The 20,232-nt window shown below is 47.1% G+C and overlaps 1 protein-coding gene across 1 annotated transcript in view; it reads left to right on the top strand.

Moving 5' to 3' along the window:
- Positions 1 to 20,232, top strand: part of NBAS (NBAS subunit of NRZ tethering complex) — a 1,027,824-nt gene that overhangs the window by 508,460 nt on the left and 499,132 nt on the right. Inside the window, 3 exon segments of the mRNA XM_075341124.1 lie at positions 12,822 to 12,935; positions 14,860 to 15,017; positions 18,717 to 18,827. Of these exon segments, the coding sequence (XP_075197239.1) occupies positions 12,822 to 12,935; positions 14,860 to 15,017; positions 18,717 to 18,827 (383 nt within the window).

The following is a 20,232-nucleotide window of genomic DNA, read 5'->3' as shown; positions in this document are numbered from 1 at the left end:
GGGGTGTAGTGGTGTAGTTTGTTACAGGTGTAGTATATGGGGCGTGTAGTGATGTAGTATATTACACGTGTAGTATATGGGGGTATAGTGGTGTAGTTTTACAGGTGTAGTATATGGGGATGCAGTGATGTGGTATATTACAAGTGTAGTATATGGGGATGTAGTGATATAGTATATTACAGGTGTAGGATATGGAGGGGGGTCAGTGATGTAGTATATGGTGATGTAATAATACAGGTGTAGTATATAGGGATGTATTATATTACAGGTGTAGTATATGAGGGGTGTAGTGATGTAGCATATGGGGATTTAGTGATAGAGATATATGCAGCTTTGTAGCCATAGAAGGCAGGGGGGCAGGTACAATTTCTTGCATAGGGGCCCCAAGCTGTCAGTGTTCGCCCCTACTTAAGATATCATTATATGTTTTTACATCTGCCAATAGAGGGAGCTGGGGAGCACACAGTTTGTGAGTGGAGTACACAGTTTGTGAGTTTAACACAATGATAGAAAAATGTACTGTAAGCTACTGTGCTCCTTCTAGTGGCGCCCTGCCGCAGGTAGCTAAAATATTGTCATTTGAGGACCTGACCCTTGCCATGAATATGTAGGTGTTTTTTTTCACCTTGTGTAAATGCCACTGTTCTCCTGAATCCATTCCCTTTTTGTGGGATGAGCTGTATTTTTTGCGGCACCATTATTATGTTTTGATGAACTTTTAGTAATTTTTCTAATCGGTGAATGCAAAGAAAAATAAAACAGCAAGTCTACCTTTATTTCTATTTTTTCCTCTTGGTGGTGCTGCTGATTAATATGTAGTAAAAATATCAGATTAAATATATTCTACGAATAACTATAGATAGCAAGTGTGAACAGGTGCCAGCTGCTGCAACTACATGAAACACAAAAGGATACAGCAGCACTCTATAAGCATCGAGACATGCAAACATAGAATATATGAATTTAAACGGAGTTGATGCTATGTAAAATATACTTAGAAAAATGAAGGTTCTTAGCTCAAAAATTGTGGAATTCATGTGAGCCCATCAACCCTGGCAAGGTGACCTTTATTTGGTGAGACACTATCCTAGCGTCATGCCTCTCTGGACTAAAAATCTGCAGATATCGGGGCAGATAGGATCTGGCATTAATTAAAACCACCCTGGGGCTAATAGGAGGAGAGCACAGTCAGAATAGGAGGCTGTCTATACCTCCAATATATACTACAAAAAAACCCTAAAAACTGCATCTCCAAATAGAACATATAAAGTGTGAACAGGTGTCAGCAGACATCAACCCAAAGATATTACCTCGATTGCCACTGCACCAGAGCAATTGAGAAGAGCCGCTGAAAGTGCCAGAATTGATGCATCTAATGTGATGCGCCACTTCTGGGGCGGTTGCAGGCTGCTATTTTTAGGCTGGGGAGGGCCAAATAACCATGGGCCTTTGCTGCCTGATAACACCAACCCTGAGCTGTCTGCTTTACCTTGGCTAATTATCAAAAATAGGGAGTACCCCATGTAATTTTTTTATTTATATTGTTCACTCCAGCATACAGGCACCATTCCCATTCCAAAAGCTTATTGATTGGGAACTCTTCCAGAAAAACGCTCAAGTTCTCCATTGACTTGCTTTATACTTGGGTACTTGTGTCAGGACCATCCGAGCATCCAACTTCTCATTACGAGTACGGAGCACTCGAGTGTATTAGTGCTGGCTCATCACTACAAATGATATCTCAGTATGACAAAATTACGAGCTGCGGGTTAAGATAGATTCCCTTTAAACTTATATATAAAAATACAAAAACTATCAGCAGGTTTTTGCTACCTCATCTGAGAGCTGCATGATGTGGGCAATGAGACCATCAATCCAACAATGTATCACTTAGATTACTGAGTGCAGCCGTTGACACAATCAAAGCTTTTAGATTTAGCATGCAGCAGAGCTCTGAGAGCTGTCCCGTCCACACCAGGCTCTCAATAGAGATTGTACTTCAATAGTGAGGTATCAATCACAGCAGGTAGCGTGCCAGACTGCCATGCAGGTGACATTGTAGTTTAACAATGATCATCACTAGGTGATAAAGCCTTTAGGTTAAAGGGAACCTGTCAGGTCCAGTATGCATCCAAAACCATAACCAGTTCTGTGTGCATATTTCTAATCTCTGCCTAACTATCCCTGTATACACTAGCATAAAGAGATCTTTAGAAAAAGTATTTTTAAAGATCTTTTATCGTATGCTAATGAGCAAGGGGACTAGTCACCTGGGCATTGCTTCCCTTGCTAGTCAGTCCCATTAGCATGTTAGTATACCCCTGTCAGCGTGCTAACATGCTAATGAATGCGCAGCGTCAGAGGATGATCTCACTCACCTCTCTGCTGCCATTGCGTCAGACACTGGATTTCGGCTCAGTGTGCATGACCCCGGAGTTTCGGTCATGCGCACTAGTTCAGTTTGAAGCCCTGATGCGTACACCCGGCTTCATAGTGCGCATGACCGGATCACCGGGGTCATGTGCACTGAGCCGAAATCCAACGTCAGGTGGCGATGGCAGCGGAGAGATGAGTGAGATCATCCTCTGATGCTGCACATTCATTAGGGGCGTACTAACATGCTAATGTATCCAACGAGCCAGGGGAACTTATGCCCAGGGGACTAGTCCCCTCGCTCATTAGCATACGATAAAAGCTCTTTAGAAATACTTTTTCCAAAGATCTCTTTATCTATGCTACTAGATACAGGGACGGTTAGGCAGGGATTAGTAATATGCACCCAGAGCTGCTCGTGGTTTTGGGTGTATATTGCACCTGACAGGTTCTCTTTAAGTAAACAATAGCACACAGCCTAATAAGAGACACACAGTTGATTTTTGTTTTTAACTCCTACAGCATACTGTCCTCAGATTACATAGCAAAAACCTGCTGACAGATTCTCTTGAATTTTAACTCAGATATTGTTTAATAACAGGCAGTCCCGAAAAATATGTAAGAGTCCCATCAGTACCGTAACGTTAATGCTTGTATTTGGGGTTAAAAATGAGGCCGTGGGTAGCGTAGTTTCAGGCTTAGTCACAGATGTGTTATTGAACTTTCTGGATCAAAATTCCTCAAATTATCCTCCAAAATAATAATAATTAAAAAAAAAAAGGAAACCCTTCTCCGTAGAGTGGGAGCTGTTATAGCTGCAGAGAGGGGACTAATTCTATAATGCGGTCTATGGATTCTTTTTGCATTGTAAGAAACATTTACAAACTGTTAAATAAAGATTGCTCTTTTCGGCATTGACTTCTCCGTCTACGTGTCGTGCACACCAAAAGACAGCGTCAGCGCTCAATCAACAAGCAATTGGTGCCTGAAGAATTCGGTTACAGCATTGCAGGAAACTGGCCCATATAATAGCAGTAAATAAATAATGACGCCATACGCACAAAAGGTTCTAAAAGCTCATGACTTCTTCTTTGGCTTCGGCACGCCGGGCGTATTTCTCTTCCCAAAATTGCATTTGTATTTCACAGTGCTCACACACAGGCCTGACGGGGAGCGTTGTCAGGCTTATTGCACCAGTGCGTGCCAGTAATGATTGTCTGTAGAGTTCTTAGATAAATTTGCTATCTTTTAGCCGCAACTCAGCTGTAACTAATTTCTTTCTGTGGTACTGCGCTGCCGGTGCCAGAGGAAAGACTAAACTATTGATTAATTTTCTTCTACTGGAATTTCGTTGCTGTGGGCTCCATATGCCTGATTGTTTGCTCGGTGACGAGTTTCTGGAAAATGTTCCTTTCTAGGTAGCTTTGGCAGAAATGATTGCAGAAGGCGAATACTGGACCCATCTGGCAGGATTAACGGGATTGTGTTCTACTATCTAGGCGCTAACCCTTGTACCTTGTCAGTATTAATGGACATCATAGAGATGCCCCCCCCCCCCGCGGTCTTCATTTAGTTTGATTGACAATGCTTGCATGCCTAGAGCAAGTGACGCTGAACTTGAACTTTGTTTCTTCACATACGCACTGACACTGCAGGAACTCAGTGAGCACACACTCCGTATGAGTTGAAGGTCTTCTCATCTCTCGCACCTCTCCGAATCTGCCGCTCTCCAATATGTGACCCTGTGTGCAGTGAGCGGCCTCTGCAGACAGGACTCAGGAGAGGTTGATGAGAGCATGCCTGCATTGACACTGCAGGAACCTAGCGAGTGTGGGCAGTGTGGGCTCGATCTCATCACTCTCTCCTATCTGCACCTGCCACTGTCCAGCGAGTGGCCTCTGCAGACATGAGGGAGGGATGAGAGCATGCCCGCATTTACACTGCAGGAATCTAGCGAGTTTGGGCAGTGCAGGCACGCTCTCATCCCTCTTACCTACATCCGCCACTTTCCAATTTGTTACCCTGTGTGCAGCGAGCGGTCTCTGCAGACCGGAAAGAGTGATGAGAGCATGCCTGCACCAACACGGTGTTCCCATACTCACTAGTTTCCTGCAGTGTCAGTGCAGACATGCAGAGCCAGGGATTTAAGCTAGGCAGCGCTCACTCTGGGCAAGAGAGTGCAGTCAGGTCAAGCTAAGGGAAAGTGTGACAGCTGTTAATTGAGAGGGGCAGACCCGTGCAGTGAGCCAGTAGGCAAGTGGGCATGAAAAGGGTGCACCTAGGACTCCTCATTTGCATTTAGCATATATATATATATATATATATATATATATATATATATATATATATATATATATATATATATATATATACACACACACTATGTGTATATACAGTGTGTATGTGTATATATATATATCTATATATATATATATATATATACTTTCAACAAATTGTCCACATATATAGTTACTGGACCGCAGTCCCAACTAGATATATATCAAAACATTAGCCTGTGTAAACGGACAAAAAATGGAGTGACAAAGTCAAACATTAAAACAAGCCTTTATTATTGTGCATTTTAAAAAAATAATGAGATCAACCAACATAAGGTGCTGCATATAGTTATATTGTATATAGGGTTGTGGGCAGGTTAATCAAAAGGGTCCCAAACCAACATTAATCACATATGGGACACCACTATATTCACCAGCAATTACTGACCCTCCTCAAAGGATTACATTTATCAACATCCAAGCATTATTAGACAAATTATCAAAATAGGTGATAATAGTAACATTTCTTTATAAATAAATAAACTACACCATCTATATATATAATTGCCTTATTCTGTCTGTCTGTCTGTCTGTCTTGCTCCAAAATTGTGTCCTTACGGTGACACAAAGCTGATTGGCCGCTGGGCTCGCCATGGCCCCGCACCCCTGCACGGATTGGCCGCTCGCCCAGGCTCCGCCCCCACATGGATTGGCCGGCCGCTCGCCCAGGCTCCGGCCCGCGCACCGATTGGCCTCTCACCCCGGCACCCTGCACGCATTGGCAACTCGGCCACGCCCCGCCCCCCTCACGCAATGCACGCTCGCTCTGGCCCCGCCCCCCACACGCATTCCCCGAACCGACACAAAGCCACGACTCCCAGGTGAGTACTGTACCCCCGGGAGCCCACATCAGCGTACGCCGCCGACACATACCCTCGCATTGCTGGGGTTGCCGCCGTATGCTGGTGTGGGCTCCCGTGCGAGCGGGGGACGGGATACGCTGGTAACCATGGTAGCATAGTTACCAGCGCATCAAGGTCCTGCAGCGGCGGAACATACACACACGCACACACATAACAAAACACACACACACACACATCAGATCACACTCGCTCTCACACACACCTCACACACACATCACATCGCAGCCACACACTCACAACATCCTGGGATATCGCTTGCTTCTCGGCGGCGATACTGTGCAGTGACCTTCCAGGACCTGCCGGAGGATCACATGGCCAGAAGCATGTGGTATCTCCGGATGTTGTGAGTGTGAGCGCGTATGTGCGATATCGTCAGTGTGTGTGTGAGTGTATGCGATCGGATGTGTGTGAGTGTGTTCTGATGTGTGAGTGTGTGTGTGTGTGAGTGTATGCGATCGGATCTGTGAGTGTCGGCAGAGGAGCACGGCGTGCTGGGGGAGGCTGGGAGGAGAAAGGCTGATCCTGGGGAAGGCTGGGAGGGGGAGGCTGATGCTGGGGGAGGAGAGAGGCTGATGCTAGGGTAGGCTGATGCTGGGGGAGGCTGGGAGGGTGTAGGCTGATGCTGGGGGAGGCTGAGAGGAGAGAGGCTGATGCTGGTGCAGCATGGGGGATGGAGAACGATGGGGGGTGCACAGCATGGGGGATGGATCACGATGGGGAGTGCGCAGCATGGGGGATGGAGCACGATGGGGAGTGCGCAGCATGGCAGATGGAGCACGTTTGGGAGTGCGGAGCATGGGGGATGCAGCATGATGGGGAGTGCGCGGTATGGCGGATGGAGCACGTTTGGGAGTGCGCAGCCTGGCGGATGGAGCACGTTTGGGAGTGCGCAGCATGGCGGATGGAGCACATTTCGGAATGCGCAGCATGGCGGATGGAGCACGTTTGGGAGTGCGCAGCATGGCGGATGGAGCACGTTTGGGAGTGCGCAGCATGGGGGATGGAGCACGCATGGGGGATGCAGCACAATGGGTAGTGCGCAGCATGGCGGATGGAGCACGTTTCGGAGTGCGCAGCATGGCGGATGGAGCACGTTTGGGAGTGCGCAGCATGGCGGATGGACCATGTTTGGGAGTGCGCAGCATGGCGGATGGAGCACGATGGGGAATGCGCAGCATAGAAATGGAGCACGATGGGGAGTGCGCAGCATGGGGGATGGAGCACGATGGGGGGTGCGCAGCATGGGGGATGGAGCACGATGGGAGGTGCACACCTCCCCCCAACACACACACACACACACACACACTGGGAACCACAAACACCGCCCTACACAGACACCCACACACACAGACAACGCTGCACACACACAACACCCAACACACAAACACCGCGGCATACATAAATATACGCACATACCGCGCAACACACACACAAACGCTACAGACACACAGCGCTCCACAAACAACACAACACACGCAACACACATACAACACCGCTTTCACTCCCCGCCACACCCAGACAACACCCAGAACATATACAGCGCCCTACACAAACACTTGGTAACTACACACAACAACATCTATATATATATAGATTGTTTTGCTTCTGCTGGACTCTTATGACCGAGCCTTATCATCCCCCTTGCACAAGAGAAAATGATATGGAACAGATCCTTATCTCTCTAAACACATGGACGAATCCGGAGGTCCCACACTTATCACATGGTCATCCGTCCCAGACAAAATTGGTGGGTTCGAAATTGACTTTTATCAAATTTGAATAATAGCCTCTTAAGTGGAAGGATCAAATTGATACGTAACTAATATAACACTTCTTGGGGGGGCATCTGTACCACAGAGACTCGATTAATGACGAGAACAAGTGACCTTACAACTGCCTTACAGAAAAGGCTTGTTGATGGATAAGTGTATTGTGTACACTGTATGTCTCTTGGTCCCTAAATCTGAATTTGAGAGTTGCTTAGGTTAAAGGGAATCTGTCAGCAGGTTTTTACTATGTAATCTGAGAGCAGCATGATGTAGGGGCAGAGATTCTGATTCGAAGCGATGTATCACATAGTTTACTGGGTGCAGCAGTTTTTCTATAAGGTTTTCTCTGCTGCTGACCTAGCATTACTCAGAAGGAGCCCTGTATAACCCCACCCACAACATTGATTAGCAACTTTTTTATACAGTGTACAAAGAAAACAGCCATTCAGAGGTGAGGGTGGGGTTAAACACAGCAGTTAACTACGAGGCAGGAAATACCCTTTTCTCTACTGATAATCTCCTTCTGATTAAACACTTATTTTGTTGAAAAAGCAAAACACCGCCTAGTGACAGATCACGAGAATCATGGTCTCTGCTCCCACATTATGTTGCTCTCAGATTACGAAGCAAAACCCTGCTGACAAATTTCCATTAAGAAAGGCTGTTGGTAAGATCTCCCTTGAGTTAAAGAATTTATACTAGTCATGAGAAGTTTGGTCAGTCTTTTTCCACTTACAATAAAAAAATATACTATAGGGCAGTGGTCCCCAACCTTTCTGACCGTGGGAACCACATTTAACTCAGAGTTGTGCGCTGTATTCCGCTCTGACAGAAATTTGAGATTCAAGGCCCATTCGGTTCTGAGAGAGAGAGGGTTGCGAGCCCCATTTGACTATGAGAGAGAGGGTCGCGAGCCCCATTCGGCTGTGAGAGAGGGTCGCGAGCCCCATTCGGCTGTGAGAGAGGGTCGCGAGCCCCATTCGGCTGTGAGAGAGGGTCGCGAGCCCCATTCGGCTCTGAGAAAGGGTCGCGAGCCCCATTCGGCTCTGAGAGGGTCGCGAGCCCCATTCGGCTCTGAGAAAGGGTCGCGAGCCCCATTCGGCTCTGAGAAAGGGTCGCGAGCCCCATTCGGCTCTGAGAAAGGGTCGCGAGCCCCATTCGGCTCTGAGAAAGGGTCGCGAGCCCCATTCGGCTCTGAGAAAGGGTCGCGAGCCCCATTCGGCTCTGAGAAAGGGTCGCGAGCCCCATTCGGCTCTGAGAAAGGGTCGCGAGCCCCATTCGGCTCTGAGAAAGGGTCGCGAGCCCCCATTCGGCACTCAGCGAGGGTTGCGAGCCCCATTCGGCTCTGAGAAAGGGTCGTGAGCCCCATTCGGCTCTGAGAAAGGGTTGCGAACCCCATTCGGCTCTAAGGGTTGCGAGCCCCATTCGGCTCTGAGAAAGGGTCGTGAGCCCCATTCGGCTCTGAGAGAGGGTCGCGATCCCCATTTGGGTCTGAGAGAGGGTTGCGAGCCCCATTCGGCTCTGAGAAAGGGTCGCGAGCCCCATTCGGCTCTGAGAGAGGGTCGCGAGCCTTATTCGGCTTTGAAAGAGGGTCGCGAACCGCATCCAGCTCCTGCCAAACTCATTTCACTGACACCCAGAGACCCCCATTACCGGAATAATGACCGCAAAAGCTTTTCCACTGAAATCACACCAAGGCACTATACCAAGATTCAGGGGTTCCAACTCTACCCCCATTCAAATCTGCTCTTCTCTGTGCTGCTACTCACAAGTCACCAACTGGAGAGCTGCTCTTCATAGCTGTTTGCAAGACCTGGTGCAAATGTGCCAAGCTGGCAGATAGCCGTGAGCCACACATCATGGGCCCACGAGCCACAGGTTGGGGTTCCCTGCTATAGGGATAGATTCAAAATGGTAACTCAAGTCTCTTTCATGGCCTCTGCCCTTAATTTCACACTGCATCAAAAAATGTGTCTATTGTGAACTGCTCATTGCAAATTAAAATCCCAGACATCTTTTTGGTGGTCTATCAATTCCAGAATAGTTGGCTCAAGCACATCAACCAAAAGCCATCTGCCTCATTGGCAGGGACCTTAAACAAGTCTGTGTAGGATGGAAAGGCAGTCTGTTATACAGCAAGGAAACTATCTGTGGCCACTTAACCCCCCAGCATATACTTAAATAATGGTTGATTATACAACAATTACAAAATAATATGATTGGATTCCACAGAAATATGGAGAACGGATTATACGGTATATAGTAGAAAGGTCTCGTCAATGCTGAGATGGATAGATTGAGGCTAATTTCCTACTCAAGCTTCTCCGTCTGATTTTTCTTTTCCCGGCTACTTGTGGGTTCCAGGCATATTGTTAAATTGTGTGAGTGTGAAGTTGCCGGCGGAGAAGAGTATTTTCTTGACACCTTTTATACTAATGCAATTATATTAGTCTCCGACAAGGAATTAGGTAGCCATCACAGGCGCTCATGCCAAGGACTATCCACCGGAGAGCTGCGTCTTGATGCAAAATACACATTTTGTATTCGGCTCGTACCCCCGGAGATGACTCTTCCCTGTAAACGGAGTGCAGGTAATTTGTTGATTGGGACATTGTGCTTTGTTTAAGGCCGGCGCGCTTTCTGTTCCGTTTTAGAAGAAGGCAGGTGATAATTTGCGAAGCTCCATTATAAATGTGCCACTTCAGCTCCAACTCCCACTGTCTTGAACAGTCATTAGCACATAACTATTTCTTTATTCTGTCACAAAGGGGACAATGTGGTTTAATGAAGATCTCTAAGGAAGTTGTTAAAGCAAGTGAAAAGTGGAAGGAAGAAAAAATAACATCCATTTGTAGTAATAACTTGGGCTTTTCAGGAGCTTCAAAACCAGCAGAGATAATATTAGGCCGGTGTCGTAATGAGTCGGGCTCTGTGCACATTGGTTCTGAACTATATCGATCCATCTGTTGGGCTCCATACACTTGACGTTGGCCAAAGATGTTTCCTTTTGGTCTCCATCAGCCGGTATGTATCTAACGTATCAAAATGGCAGCCCACTGAGCTTTCCGATACACATGGTGGAAACTAGCTGCTATGATGTCTCCCGAACACAGCACACGCAGACATGAGGGACTCCTCCACATCGTTATATAGTACACGTTGAGAAGCAACAATTTGGAGGACGTTATTCAGCTGTACTGAGCATTGCAGCTGTGAATTCAGCCCTGGGGTGAGATAAAACACTTACTACAAAACTACAAAATGGTTTTTTTTGTCTCCCAGTTTCGTTCTCCTTCTCCGTTTTTTTTTATCCAAACTATATTTCCCAAAATTTTTGTAATTTTAATTTTGTCAAGTTGTCACGTGTGACAAGGGGAGACAGAGTAATTTATACTGGCACTAAGGCTGGGACCCCTGCACTCACCCTAACACTCGGAAGTACTCTTAATGGTAGGGAAGTCTGAGCCTCCAACCTAGGCCCTATTTCCTGTCCTCGTCCCTGATGTTATGAACTTTCTCCACAACCCACCACCCGGGGGGATTGGTCACAAACTGAAGACTACAACCTGCTGACAACTATAGACAAACAGGGGTAACACCTACAATAACTTGCACACACGGCAACCACACACAAAGGAACCACTAAAAGTGCACAAGGCAAAACTACATAAAGGGGGGAATAAACAGTCTACTGAGTAACTTCCAAACCTGAATAAACACACCTGAAACTACTGCAGCAAAAACCAATGCTGCAGCCAAAAGCACAACTGAGAGCGTTACAACAGCTCTTTCACCTCCTGGCTCAGCTTCCAAATGAGAGGAAATAAGCGGCATCCTCTGGTGGAAATTGAGGGTGTATATATAGGACCTGGGTGTGCTCCAAACCGAAAACACCTGACCAGGAATTAGGAGCTGTTGGAAGGAAACCTGTCATTAACCCTCTCCTTCCTAAAAGAAAGGTAATCCATTTAATCTGAGTCCCACAAAACACAGTAAAGGCCGCTTTACACGCTACGACATTGCTAAAGCGATGCCGCTGGGGTCATGGAATTCGTGACGCACATCCGGCCGCGTTAGCGATGTCGTTGCGTGTGACACCTACATGCGATCGAAAATCGTCACAAACACGTGCAAAATCGCTAATCGGTGACATGCTCCTCTATTCCCAATTATCGTTGCTGCTGCAGGTACGATGTTGTTTGTCGTTCCTGCGTGAGCACACATCGCTATGTTTGACACCGCAGAAACGAGGAACCTCACCTTACCTGCGTCCTCCGGCAATGAGGAAGGAATAAGTTGGGCGGGATGTTCATCCCGCTCATCTCTGCCCCTCCGCTTCTATTGGGCGGCCGCTTAGTGACGCCACTGTGACGCCGCACAAACCGCCCCCTTAAGAAGGAGGCGGTTCGCCGGTCACAGCGACGTCACTAGGCAGTCCGCGCGATTTTGTGCGCCACGGACAGCGATTTGCCCTTGATGCACAAACGATGGGGGCGGGTACGCACGCTAGCGATATCGATAGCGAGATCACAGCGTGTAAAGCGGCCTTAAGACTCAGAACCAATCACCAAAACCTGCAACCGAGGAAAGTCCCCGACAATAGTCTATGAATATTATTCATTACTTTAACCACCAGGGACACTTACCACCTCTGCTATTTTGGATTTCCTTCCTGTAAGACCAACCTGGGACGTTACACAAAAAAAGTGTAAGGAATATAGCACCGAATAGTTTCATTCATTAAAGGCAATCTGTCAGCAGGATTTCATCCCCAAACTCCTTATATGTGTGTGTAGGTCTTGGAAAGACTTCCTTGCACACCGATAACCTGCCAGTCTATTCTCTCGTTGCCAAAAAGTCACCGAAAATGACTGATGCACATTGATATATAAATGGACATTAAAATGGTTTTGTAATCTATTTTTAACCAAGCCGTTCTTAAGCATCTAAAGAAAAAAAAAGTTTTCTATTCTAACATGGAAGGAATTCTTTACTGTAAGAGCAGTGACACAGATGGTGGCTTATTTGAAAGACATTTTGAGAGCGTCTCAATGCCTTTCTTGTAAGAAATAATACAACAATTTCTATGTACTAGATGGCTGGAGATAGGTCCCTAAGTTTTTCTCTAGATGTTTGGAGTCAGGAGGGAATTTTTCTCCTATTATACGGAATATCAAGAATGTAATGTGTTTTGCCTTGTGCTAGATATGCATTGCAGGATGTAGGTTGCATTGCAGTCACTTACGTCTTTTTCCAGCAATGCTCATGTATGTGGTCACAGATTTTTTTTTTACAAGAATTTTGAAGCAGAATCAGCATCAAACAAACTTCAAATACTCCTTTTTATAAGTTTCCTATTTATTGCAAGAGAAAATCCACTTCTAGTGCACACTGTGCTGTTCAGTTCCCATCTTGGAGTATTCTAATGCCCCATATATTATGGTATGAGGCTGCTCATGTAAACCTGTTCTGTGTTTTAGGAAACGAAGAATCGGAGATGAAAGGACAAGTCCTTACTCTACTAGCTGAGCAAGCACTTCATTGCCAGGATTACCGGGCTGCCAATGGGCACTGCCAAGAACTCCTCACTGCTGGTATCATTATTGTCTGCCTGTGTCTGCCTCGCGCTCTGTGTCTGCCTCGCGCTCTGTGTCTGCCTCGCGCTCTGTGTCTGCCTCGCGCTCTGTGTCTGCCTCGCGCTCTGTGTCTGCCCCACGCTCTGTGTCTGCCTCGCGCTCTGTGTCTGCCTCGCGCTCTGTGTCTGCCTCGCGCTCTGTGTCTGCCTCGCGCTCTGTGTCTGCCTCGCGCTCTGTGTCTGCCTCGCGCTCTGTGTCTGCCTCGCGCTCTGTGTCTGCCCCGCGCTCTGTGTCTGCCCCGCGCTCTGTGTCTGCCTCGCGCTCTGTGTCTGCCTCGCGCTCTGTGTCTGCCTCGCGCTCTGTGTCTGCCTCGCGCTCTGTGTCTGCCTCGCGCTCTGTGTCTGCCTCGCGCTCTGTGTCTGCCTCGCGCTCTGTGTCTGCCTCGCGCTCTGTGTCTGCCTCGCGCTCTGTGTCTGCCTCGCGCTCTGTGTCTGCCTCGCGCTCTGTGTCTGCCTCGCGCTCTGTCTGCCTCGCGCTCTGTGTCTGCCTCACGCTCTGTGTCTGCCTCGCGCTCCGTGTCTGCCTCGCGCTCGGTGTCTGCCTCGCGCTCGGTGTCTGCCTCGTGCTCGGTGTCTGCCTCGCGCTCGGTGTCTGCCTCGCGCTCGGTGTCTGCCTCGCGCTCGGTGTCTGCCTCGCGCTCTGTGTCTGCCTCGCGCTCTGTGTCTGCCTCGCGCTCTGTGTCTGCCTCGCGCTCTGTGTCTGCCTCGCGCTCTGTGTCTGCCTCGCGCTCTGTGTCTGCCTCGCGCTCTGTGTCTGCCTCGCGCTCTGTCTGCCTCGCGCTCTGTCTGCCTCGCGCTCTGTCTGCCTCGCGCTCTGTCTGCCTCGCGCTCTGTCTGCCTCGCGCTCTGTCTGCCTCGCGCTCTGTCTGCCTCGCGCTCTGTCTGCCTCGCGCTCTGTCTGCCTCGCGCTCTGTCTGCCTCGCGCTCTGTCTGCCTCGCGCTCTGTCTGCCTCGCGCTCTGTCTGCCTCGCGCTCTGTCTGCCTCGCGCTCTGTCTGCCTCGCGCTCTGTCTGCCTCGCGCTCTGTCTGCCTCGCGCTCTGTGTCTCTGCCTCGCGCTCTGTGTCTCTGCCTCGCGCTCTGTGTCTCTGCCTCGCGCTCTGTGTCTCTGCCTCGCGCTCTGTGTGTGTCTCTGCCTCGCGCTCTGTGTGTGTCTCTGCCTCGCGCTCTGTGTGTGTCTCTGCCTCGCGCTCTGTGTGTGTCTCTGCCTCGCGCTCTGTGTGTGTCTCTGCCTCGCGCTCTGTGTGTGTCTCTGCCTCGCGCTCTGTGTGTGTCTCTGCCTCGCGCTCTGTGTCTCTGCCTCGCGCTCTGTGTCTCTGCCTCGCGCTCTGTGTCTCTGCCTCGCGCTCTGTGTGTGTCTCTGCCTCGCGCTCTGTGTGTGTCTCTGCCTCGCGCTCTGTGTGTGTCTCTGCCTCGCGCTCTGTGTGTGTCTCTGCCTCGCGCTCTGTGTGTGTCTCTGCCTCGAGCTCTGTGTGTGTCTCTGCCTCGCGCTCTGTGTGTGTCTCTGCCTCGCGCTCTGTGTGTGTCTCTGCCTCGCGCTCTGTGTGTGTCTCTGCCTCGCGCTCTGTGTGTGTCTCTGCCTCGCGCTCTGTGTGTCTCTGCCTCGCGCTCTGTGTGTGTCTCTGCCTCGCGCTCTGTGTGTCTCTGCCTCGCGCTCTGTGTGTGTCTCTGCCTCGCGCTCTGTGTCTCCATCTCTGTCTATCTTTCTATTATCTCTTTTTCTCTTAATCTTTCTATCAATCTATCCATCATCTTTGGAATTTATCTTTTCTATTTTATCGATCTCCCCAGTATCTCTTAATTACTATAGTGTCCCTGTTTGGGACTTAGTGTGATTAATCATTAGTACATAGCACTTGACGTTTCGCTGTATTCTCTCCTTCAGGGTATAATAAAAGTTGGGAAGTGTGCAGCAAATTGGGACAATGTGAGAACTATGAGGACCTTTGCACTCGTAAAGAACTGATGGCCTTTGCTTTAACACATTGCCCTCCATGTGCCATACAGGCACTGCTGGCTGCCAGCAGCTCCCTGCAAACCCAGGTGAGTACAGTATGTGCTTATAGAGACATTTGGAGTATACAACAGTTGATGAGGAGCAACTATGTTGAGCAGATTGTATATGGTGCTGTTCATTTTTGACGCTTAACACTTTACTCTGTTATTGGTTTAGTTTGTGTTTCTCAGTTTCTCCTTTAATCTTCAATATTGGTTTTGATTACGAAAGTCCTATGATTTTGTATCAACTGCTCCTCGTATAGTCCGATCCTGCAGTCGTACGCTTTTTACTTTTGTCCTTTACGTCTTTCTAACATATATTCAGTTGAGCAAGAATTGTGTAATTGTTGGGAGAAAGTGTGATTGCACGGTCTGACTACACCGGGTATATTTGTAGTCTGTTGCCATGGAGATTTGCATATGAGTCGTCTACACAAAATGATGAGACTATTGTCAAAGGGAATTAATTTGTCATTTAAGGCATCGGAACAATCATTAAAAAACCTTACGTATTATATACTTGCTCACTTTTTAACAGATGTGTCGTGGACACGATATTATTGCACTTAGTAATATATAAGTATTCCAGGTTCTCCTGCTTCCTCACAGATTGCAATTTCCGCTGATGGGGGCGCATGTAACTAGACCCCAGCAAATGGGAAAGCTAGTTTTAAATTGGTGTAGGCTGATGGACAAGTCCGGTCGCATGTTTCTCTATCGGCGGCCATTGTGCCATTCTGAGAACAGGATCGCCTGCAGCATGTGAGAAAGGAATAGAACCTGTAATGCTCATATATTAGTAAATAATATATTGTCCCTAACATATTTCTTAATATATAAACGGGACAATCCTTTTAAAGCGAATCTGTCAGCAGATTTTTGCTATGTTATCTGAGAGGATCATAATATCGTAGCAGAAAACCTGTTTCCAGTGATGTGTCCTTTTCTCAACAGTTTACTATAGTTTCATGAAAACCAGTGTTTTATCAGCAGGAGATTATCATTGCAAGAATAAGTATTGTGTGCCATGCAGTCATACTAATCATTGTAACCACTGATTGGCAGTTTACTGACAATGTACAGTGTACATAGAAAGCTGCCAATCAGTGGTTTGGGCGGGGTTATACACGGTTTAGCAGGCATGGGAATGCTACATCTACAACAGAGAAACCAGGAATATTTATCAAAACTGCAGCAAGCAGCCCAGTAAGTGACTCACTGCTGGAATCAGGGTCTCTCTGTGCAGAATTAAAAGTGCATTTATAAAGTCACTGCCTTTATGTGGAATTTGAACCTATATGCACCACTCACAAAACGTTAGGGATATTTGGCTTTCGAGTGAAACTTATGTAAAAGTTCACTATACAGTGATATTACTGTATGATAAAAGTAGGGCATTTAAGTAGAAGCATGCAATGTTGCTTTCCTCATCCCAAACAATTTATTGAAATTAAAGCCAACATCAGTAGTGGGTATGCCCCTCCCACCAAAAAAAAAGTGTCAATGTTTCAGTAATTGGTCATGTGTCCTTGAGCGTCAGTTACAGCTGCTAACATCTCCTCCTGGTCACAAGTGGAGTTATTGTCTGCGGAGGCATGGCATCCCACTCTTCTTTAAGGACAAAACAATCACTGATGTCGGGGAGACCAGCCAGAGAAAACACTCCCAGCAACCAACAAGGGCGCTCAACACAGTGAAATCCTAGGTGCATTGCCCCCTAGGAAGTATGCAAATCAAAAAGGTCCGTAGAGCCTCTGTTAGGAGTCTCGACACTGGTCTACTAGGCATTGCTCCCACCTAGCCAGAATCCTACTCCACACTGATGAGGGGCAATACCCCGAAACAGCTGTCTGTGGATGGATACCCGGCCTTGGTATTTTCCTTTTCATATCTTTAAACTCGTCAAGAGCTGGAAAATCGACTAAAAGGACCACTTAATATGCTGGTCTTGAAAAAAGTGCCACTCCTTGGTCATGGCCTTCCCGGAGGGATATCTGGCTATTTTCCGTGTCGAGACTCCTAATAGAGGCTCCACAGAACTTTTTGATTTGTACTCTTCTTGAAGGACGGCCCTCAGGTCATTGAAGTTCTGGGTTACAGAGTTACGGCCTCTACACGGCGACTTAGCTGATCCCATAGGTTTTCTGTAGGATTCAGGGCTGCAAAAAGTGCAGCTGCTCCATTTGAGGTTCCCCAATCTCCAGGAGCTGTTCCCTATTGATATGACCTTGATGAGCTGGAGCATTGTCATCCATGAAGATGAAATTAATCATGTGTGGTTCATGCAGAGGCACAATGACTGGATTAATGATGTTATTCCAATAGTAGGGGCTTATCACTGTACCAATCACAAAATGTAGGGCCGTTCTGTATTGACTAGACACACCAGCCCACACTGTAACACCATCACAGCCAAAGGCTGATGCATAGCCCTCTCCTTAACATCCACAACATCCTTGGCCGCCATTGTTTCTGCTCAGTGGGAATCGACTTTCATCAGCAACCAACACTGAGGCTAACTGGTCCCTCGTTCAGCAAGACTGACACCTGTACCTTGTGGTGTAGTCAGGTATGGAGGTGAGAAAACCCAAGGTTCAGTGTTTGCACCAAACACAGATTTCAAATTTTCAAAAAAGTGTGGATTCAAAGTTTGAATGCTTTACATATAAAAACCACTTTCACGAGCATTGCTGTACTCAGGTACACTTGGTGCTCAGCCCAGTGCGAGACGCTTACAGTGCTTCACCGGCTCGCTCTGGGGGTAACAACAACATGGTCGGATGTAGTGTGCACCAAAAAAAATGGAAAAACCTCACCTTCCCTTCCCTGAAAGAGATCTGTTTATCGCTGGCTGAATGTTGGCCCAAACTGACCTATTAGTGACTGACTTGGGGGTCCAGGTCAAGTCCAGGTCCCAAAACGACCTTTATCTAAAGTCCGGTTGAAGCAAATGAACTGAACTTACACGAGTCCGCTCATCTCTAGTCAGGTCCCTTTGCAGGTTGTCTAGCATGCAGGCCACGCTGATGTAAATAGTTTCAAATGGTCTGATGTGACACTTGGAAGCCTCTTATCTATTTTAAATGTTCCTGGAGTTGTGTGGTATTCATCATCCAGTTCAGAAGGGCATTGTTCACAAAGAAGCGGTCATCTCTGTGTAATGGGGCAAAGGACATCCACTTCTTTCTGTGACTCTTCCAGTCTCTCTGTGTCTCTGTACAACCTGCTGGTGACACTCTAAGCTCAGTGGCCACTTCTGTCTGGGAACATTGTGCTTGAAGCCTCGCAGTGGTGCAGTACTGCTCATCAGTTGTTAGGTGTCGTCTTGGTCTCATGATGTCAAAATGTGAACATCATGATCAGGAGGACTGTTTATATATTAATTCTAATTGAACCCCGACATTTATTGGGAGATTCATGGATCAAACACCGGACGTGAATTTTGCCATTAAGCTTCGGGTTAGAGAACAGCAAGTTGTGGGAAAAAAAACGGAAACATTAATCAGTTGGACATGGGCATCCAAAAGATTAGAGAATGTCACATGAAAGGGTCAGAGGGCATTTTGGAATCTTCCTGAAATTTCACCCGAAAGCCAAATATCTCTATTTTTTTGTGAGTAGTGTGTGTGTATATTTAGCTAAGGGTTACACCTGCTTTTCTTGCCTCCATAGGACAATGATAAAACTGCATTTTCTTAGTGTTTGTGTGCAGAAGTTATTTACGCGGCCTGCTGTTTTCTCCAGATTCTCTTTCAGGCAGTAAATTACCAGATACACCCTGGTGGTGGCGGTGAAGGGTTGGAGAACTCTCAGCATTCGGGACCTCCTGGGTCATCGGCTAGAGAAGCCACTCAGGTAATAAATAAGCTGCCCATAGCTAACTGTTTGTCGGCATGTTCACTTTTTTTTTTCCTTATGCAATTTACAAATAAATATTTAAGCACTGCATGAGATGGCGGAATACGGGGTAAAATGCATGGAGCGAGCCAGACAGCAATTATCTGCCTGTCTGCCTGTTGCAAACATATATATATATATATATATATATATATATATATATATATATATATATATACATACATACATACATACATACATATATATATATATATACATACATACATACATACATACATACATACATACATACACTGGCTAGCGTACCAGAGGTCATCCTCGATCAGACGACATCAGATTGTCGGAGTTTCGGAGTTACATCCTATTTGTGTCTCCGGGCTCCACGCGGGGAGGTCTTCTGCGCTTCCCAGCTGGTCGGCATGACCGAGCGATATGGATTTGTTACTTAAAGTCAAGCACAGTTTAAGGATAATTGGAGAAGCCAATAACATAGCGGTGAGCTCCGCGCAATAATAAACCGTAAAGTCTGTCTTCTGAAAATAACTATGTGATTGCTTTGTGAAGTGGACGCGGTATTTTGGTCAAATGTCAAATGCAGCACGATCATCTGAATGCATTATACATGTTGTATAAATTTATTGTGCATGCCGAAATCTAATATTTCCAAAGACTACAGGATCGTAGCTGAATTTTATTACCAAGTTACATCCCTGTGATTAAATTTAAAGGAATTGTCTGGTGTTCTGCTAAAAGTCTGTGTGACTACATTCCTTTCCCAAGAAGCTGCAAAAACCCTAGTGCATGCCCTTATTATTTCCCGCCTGTACTATTGCAACCCCCTGCTCTGTGGCCTCTCTTCTAACAGTTTCGCACACCTAAAATCTATTCTTAACTATGCTGCCCAACTAATCCACCTGTCCCTCCGCTACTCCCCTTCACTGGCTTCCCATTGCCTAACGACCCCAGTTCAAAACTTTAACTATGACTTACAAAACCATCCACAACCTGTCTCCTCCGTACATCTGTGACCTAGTCTCCTGGTACTTACCTGCACGTAACCTTCGATCCTCACAAGATCTCTTTCTCTACTCTCCTCTCATCTCCTCTTCCCACCATCGCATCCAAGATTTCTCCCGTGCATCCCCCATACTCTGGAATGCTCTGCCACAACACATCAGACTCTCGCCTACCTTGACAAGCTTCAAAAGAATCCTGAAGACCCACCTCTCCCGACAAACCTACAACCTGCCGTAACCCTCAGTCTGCTATGGCACCGCACAACCATCTCTACCCCTGTAGACTGGGAGCCCTCGCGGGCAGGGACCTCTCTTTTCCTGTACCAATCTTTGCCTTGTTTTGTTTATGATTATTGTACTTACCCCTACTACGTATACCCCTTTTC

Source organism: Anomaloglossus baeobatrachus, chromosome 3, assembly GCF_048569485.1.
Source record: "Anomaloglossus baeobatrachus isolate aAnoBae1 chromosome 3, aAnoBae1.hap1, whole genome shotgun sequence".
Lineage (NCBI taxonomy): Eukaryota > Metazoa > Chordata > Amphibia > Anura > Aromobatidae > Anomaloglossus > Anomaloglossus baeobatrachus.
This window is presented reverse-complemented; position numbering and strand designations above follow the sequence as displayed.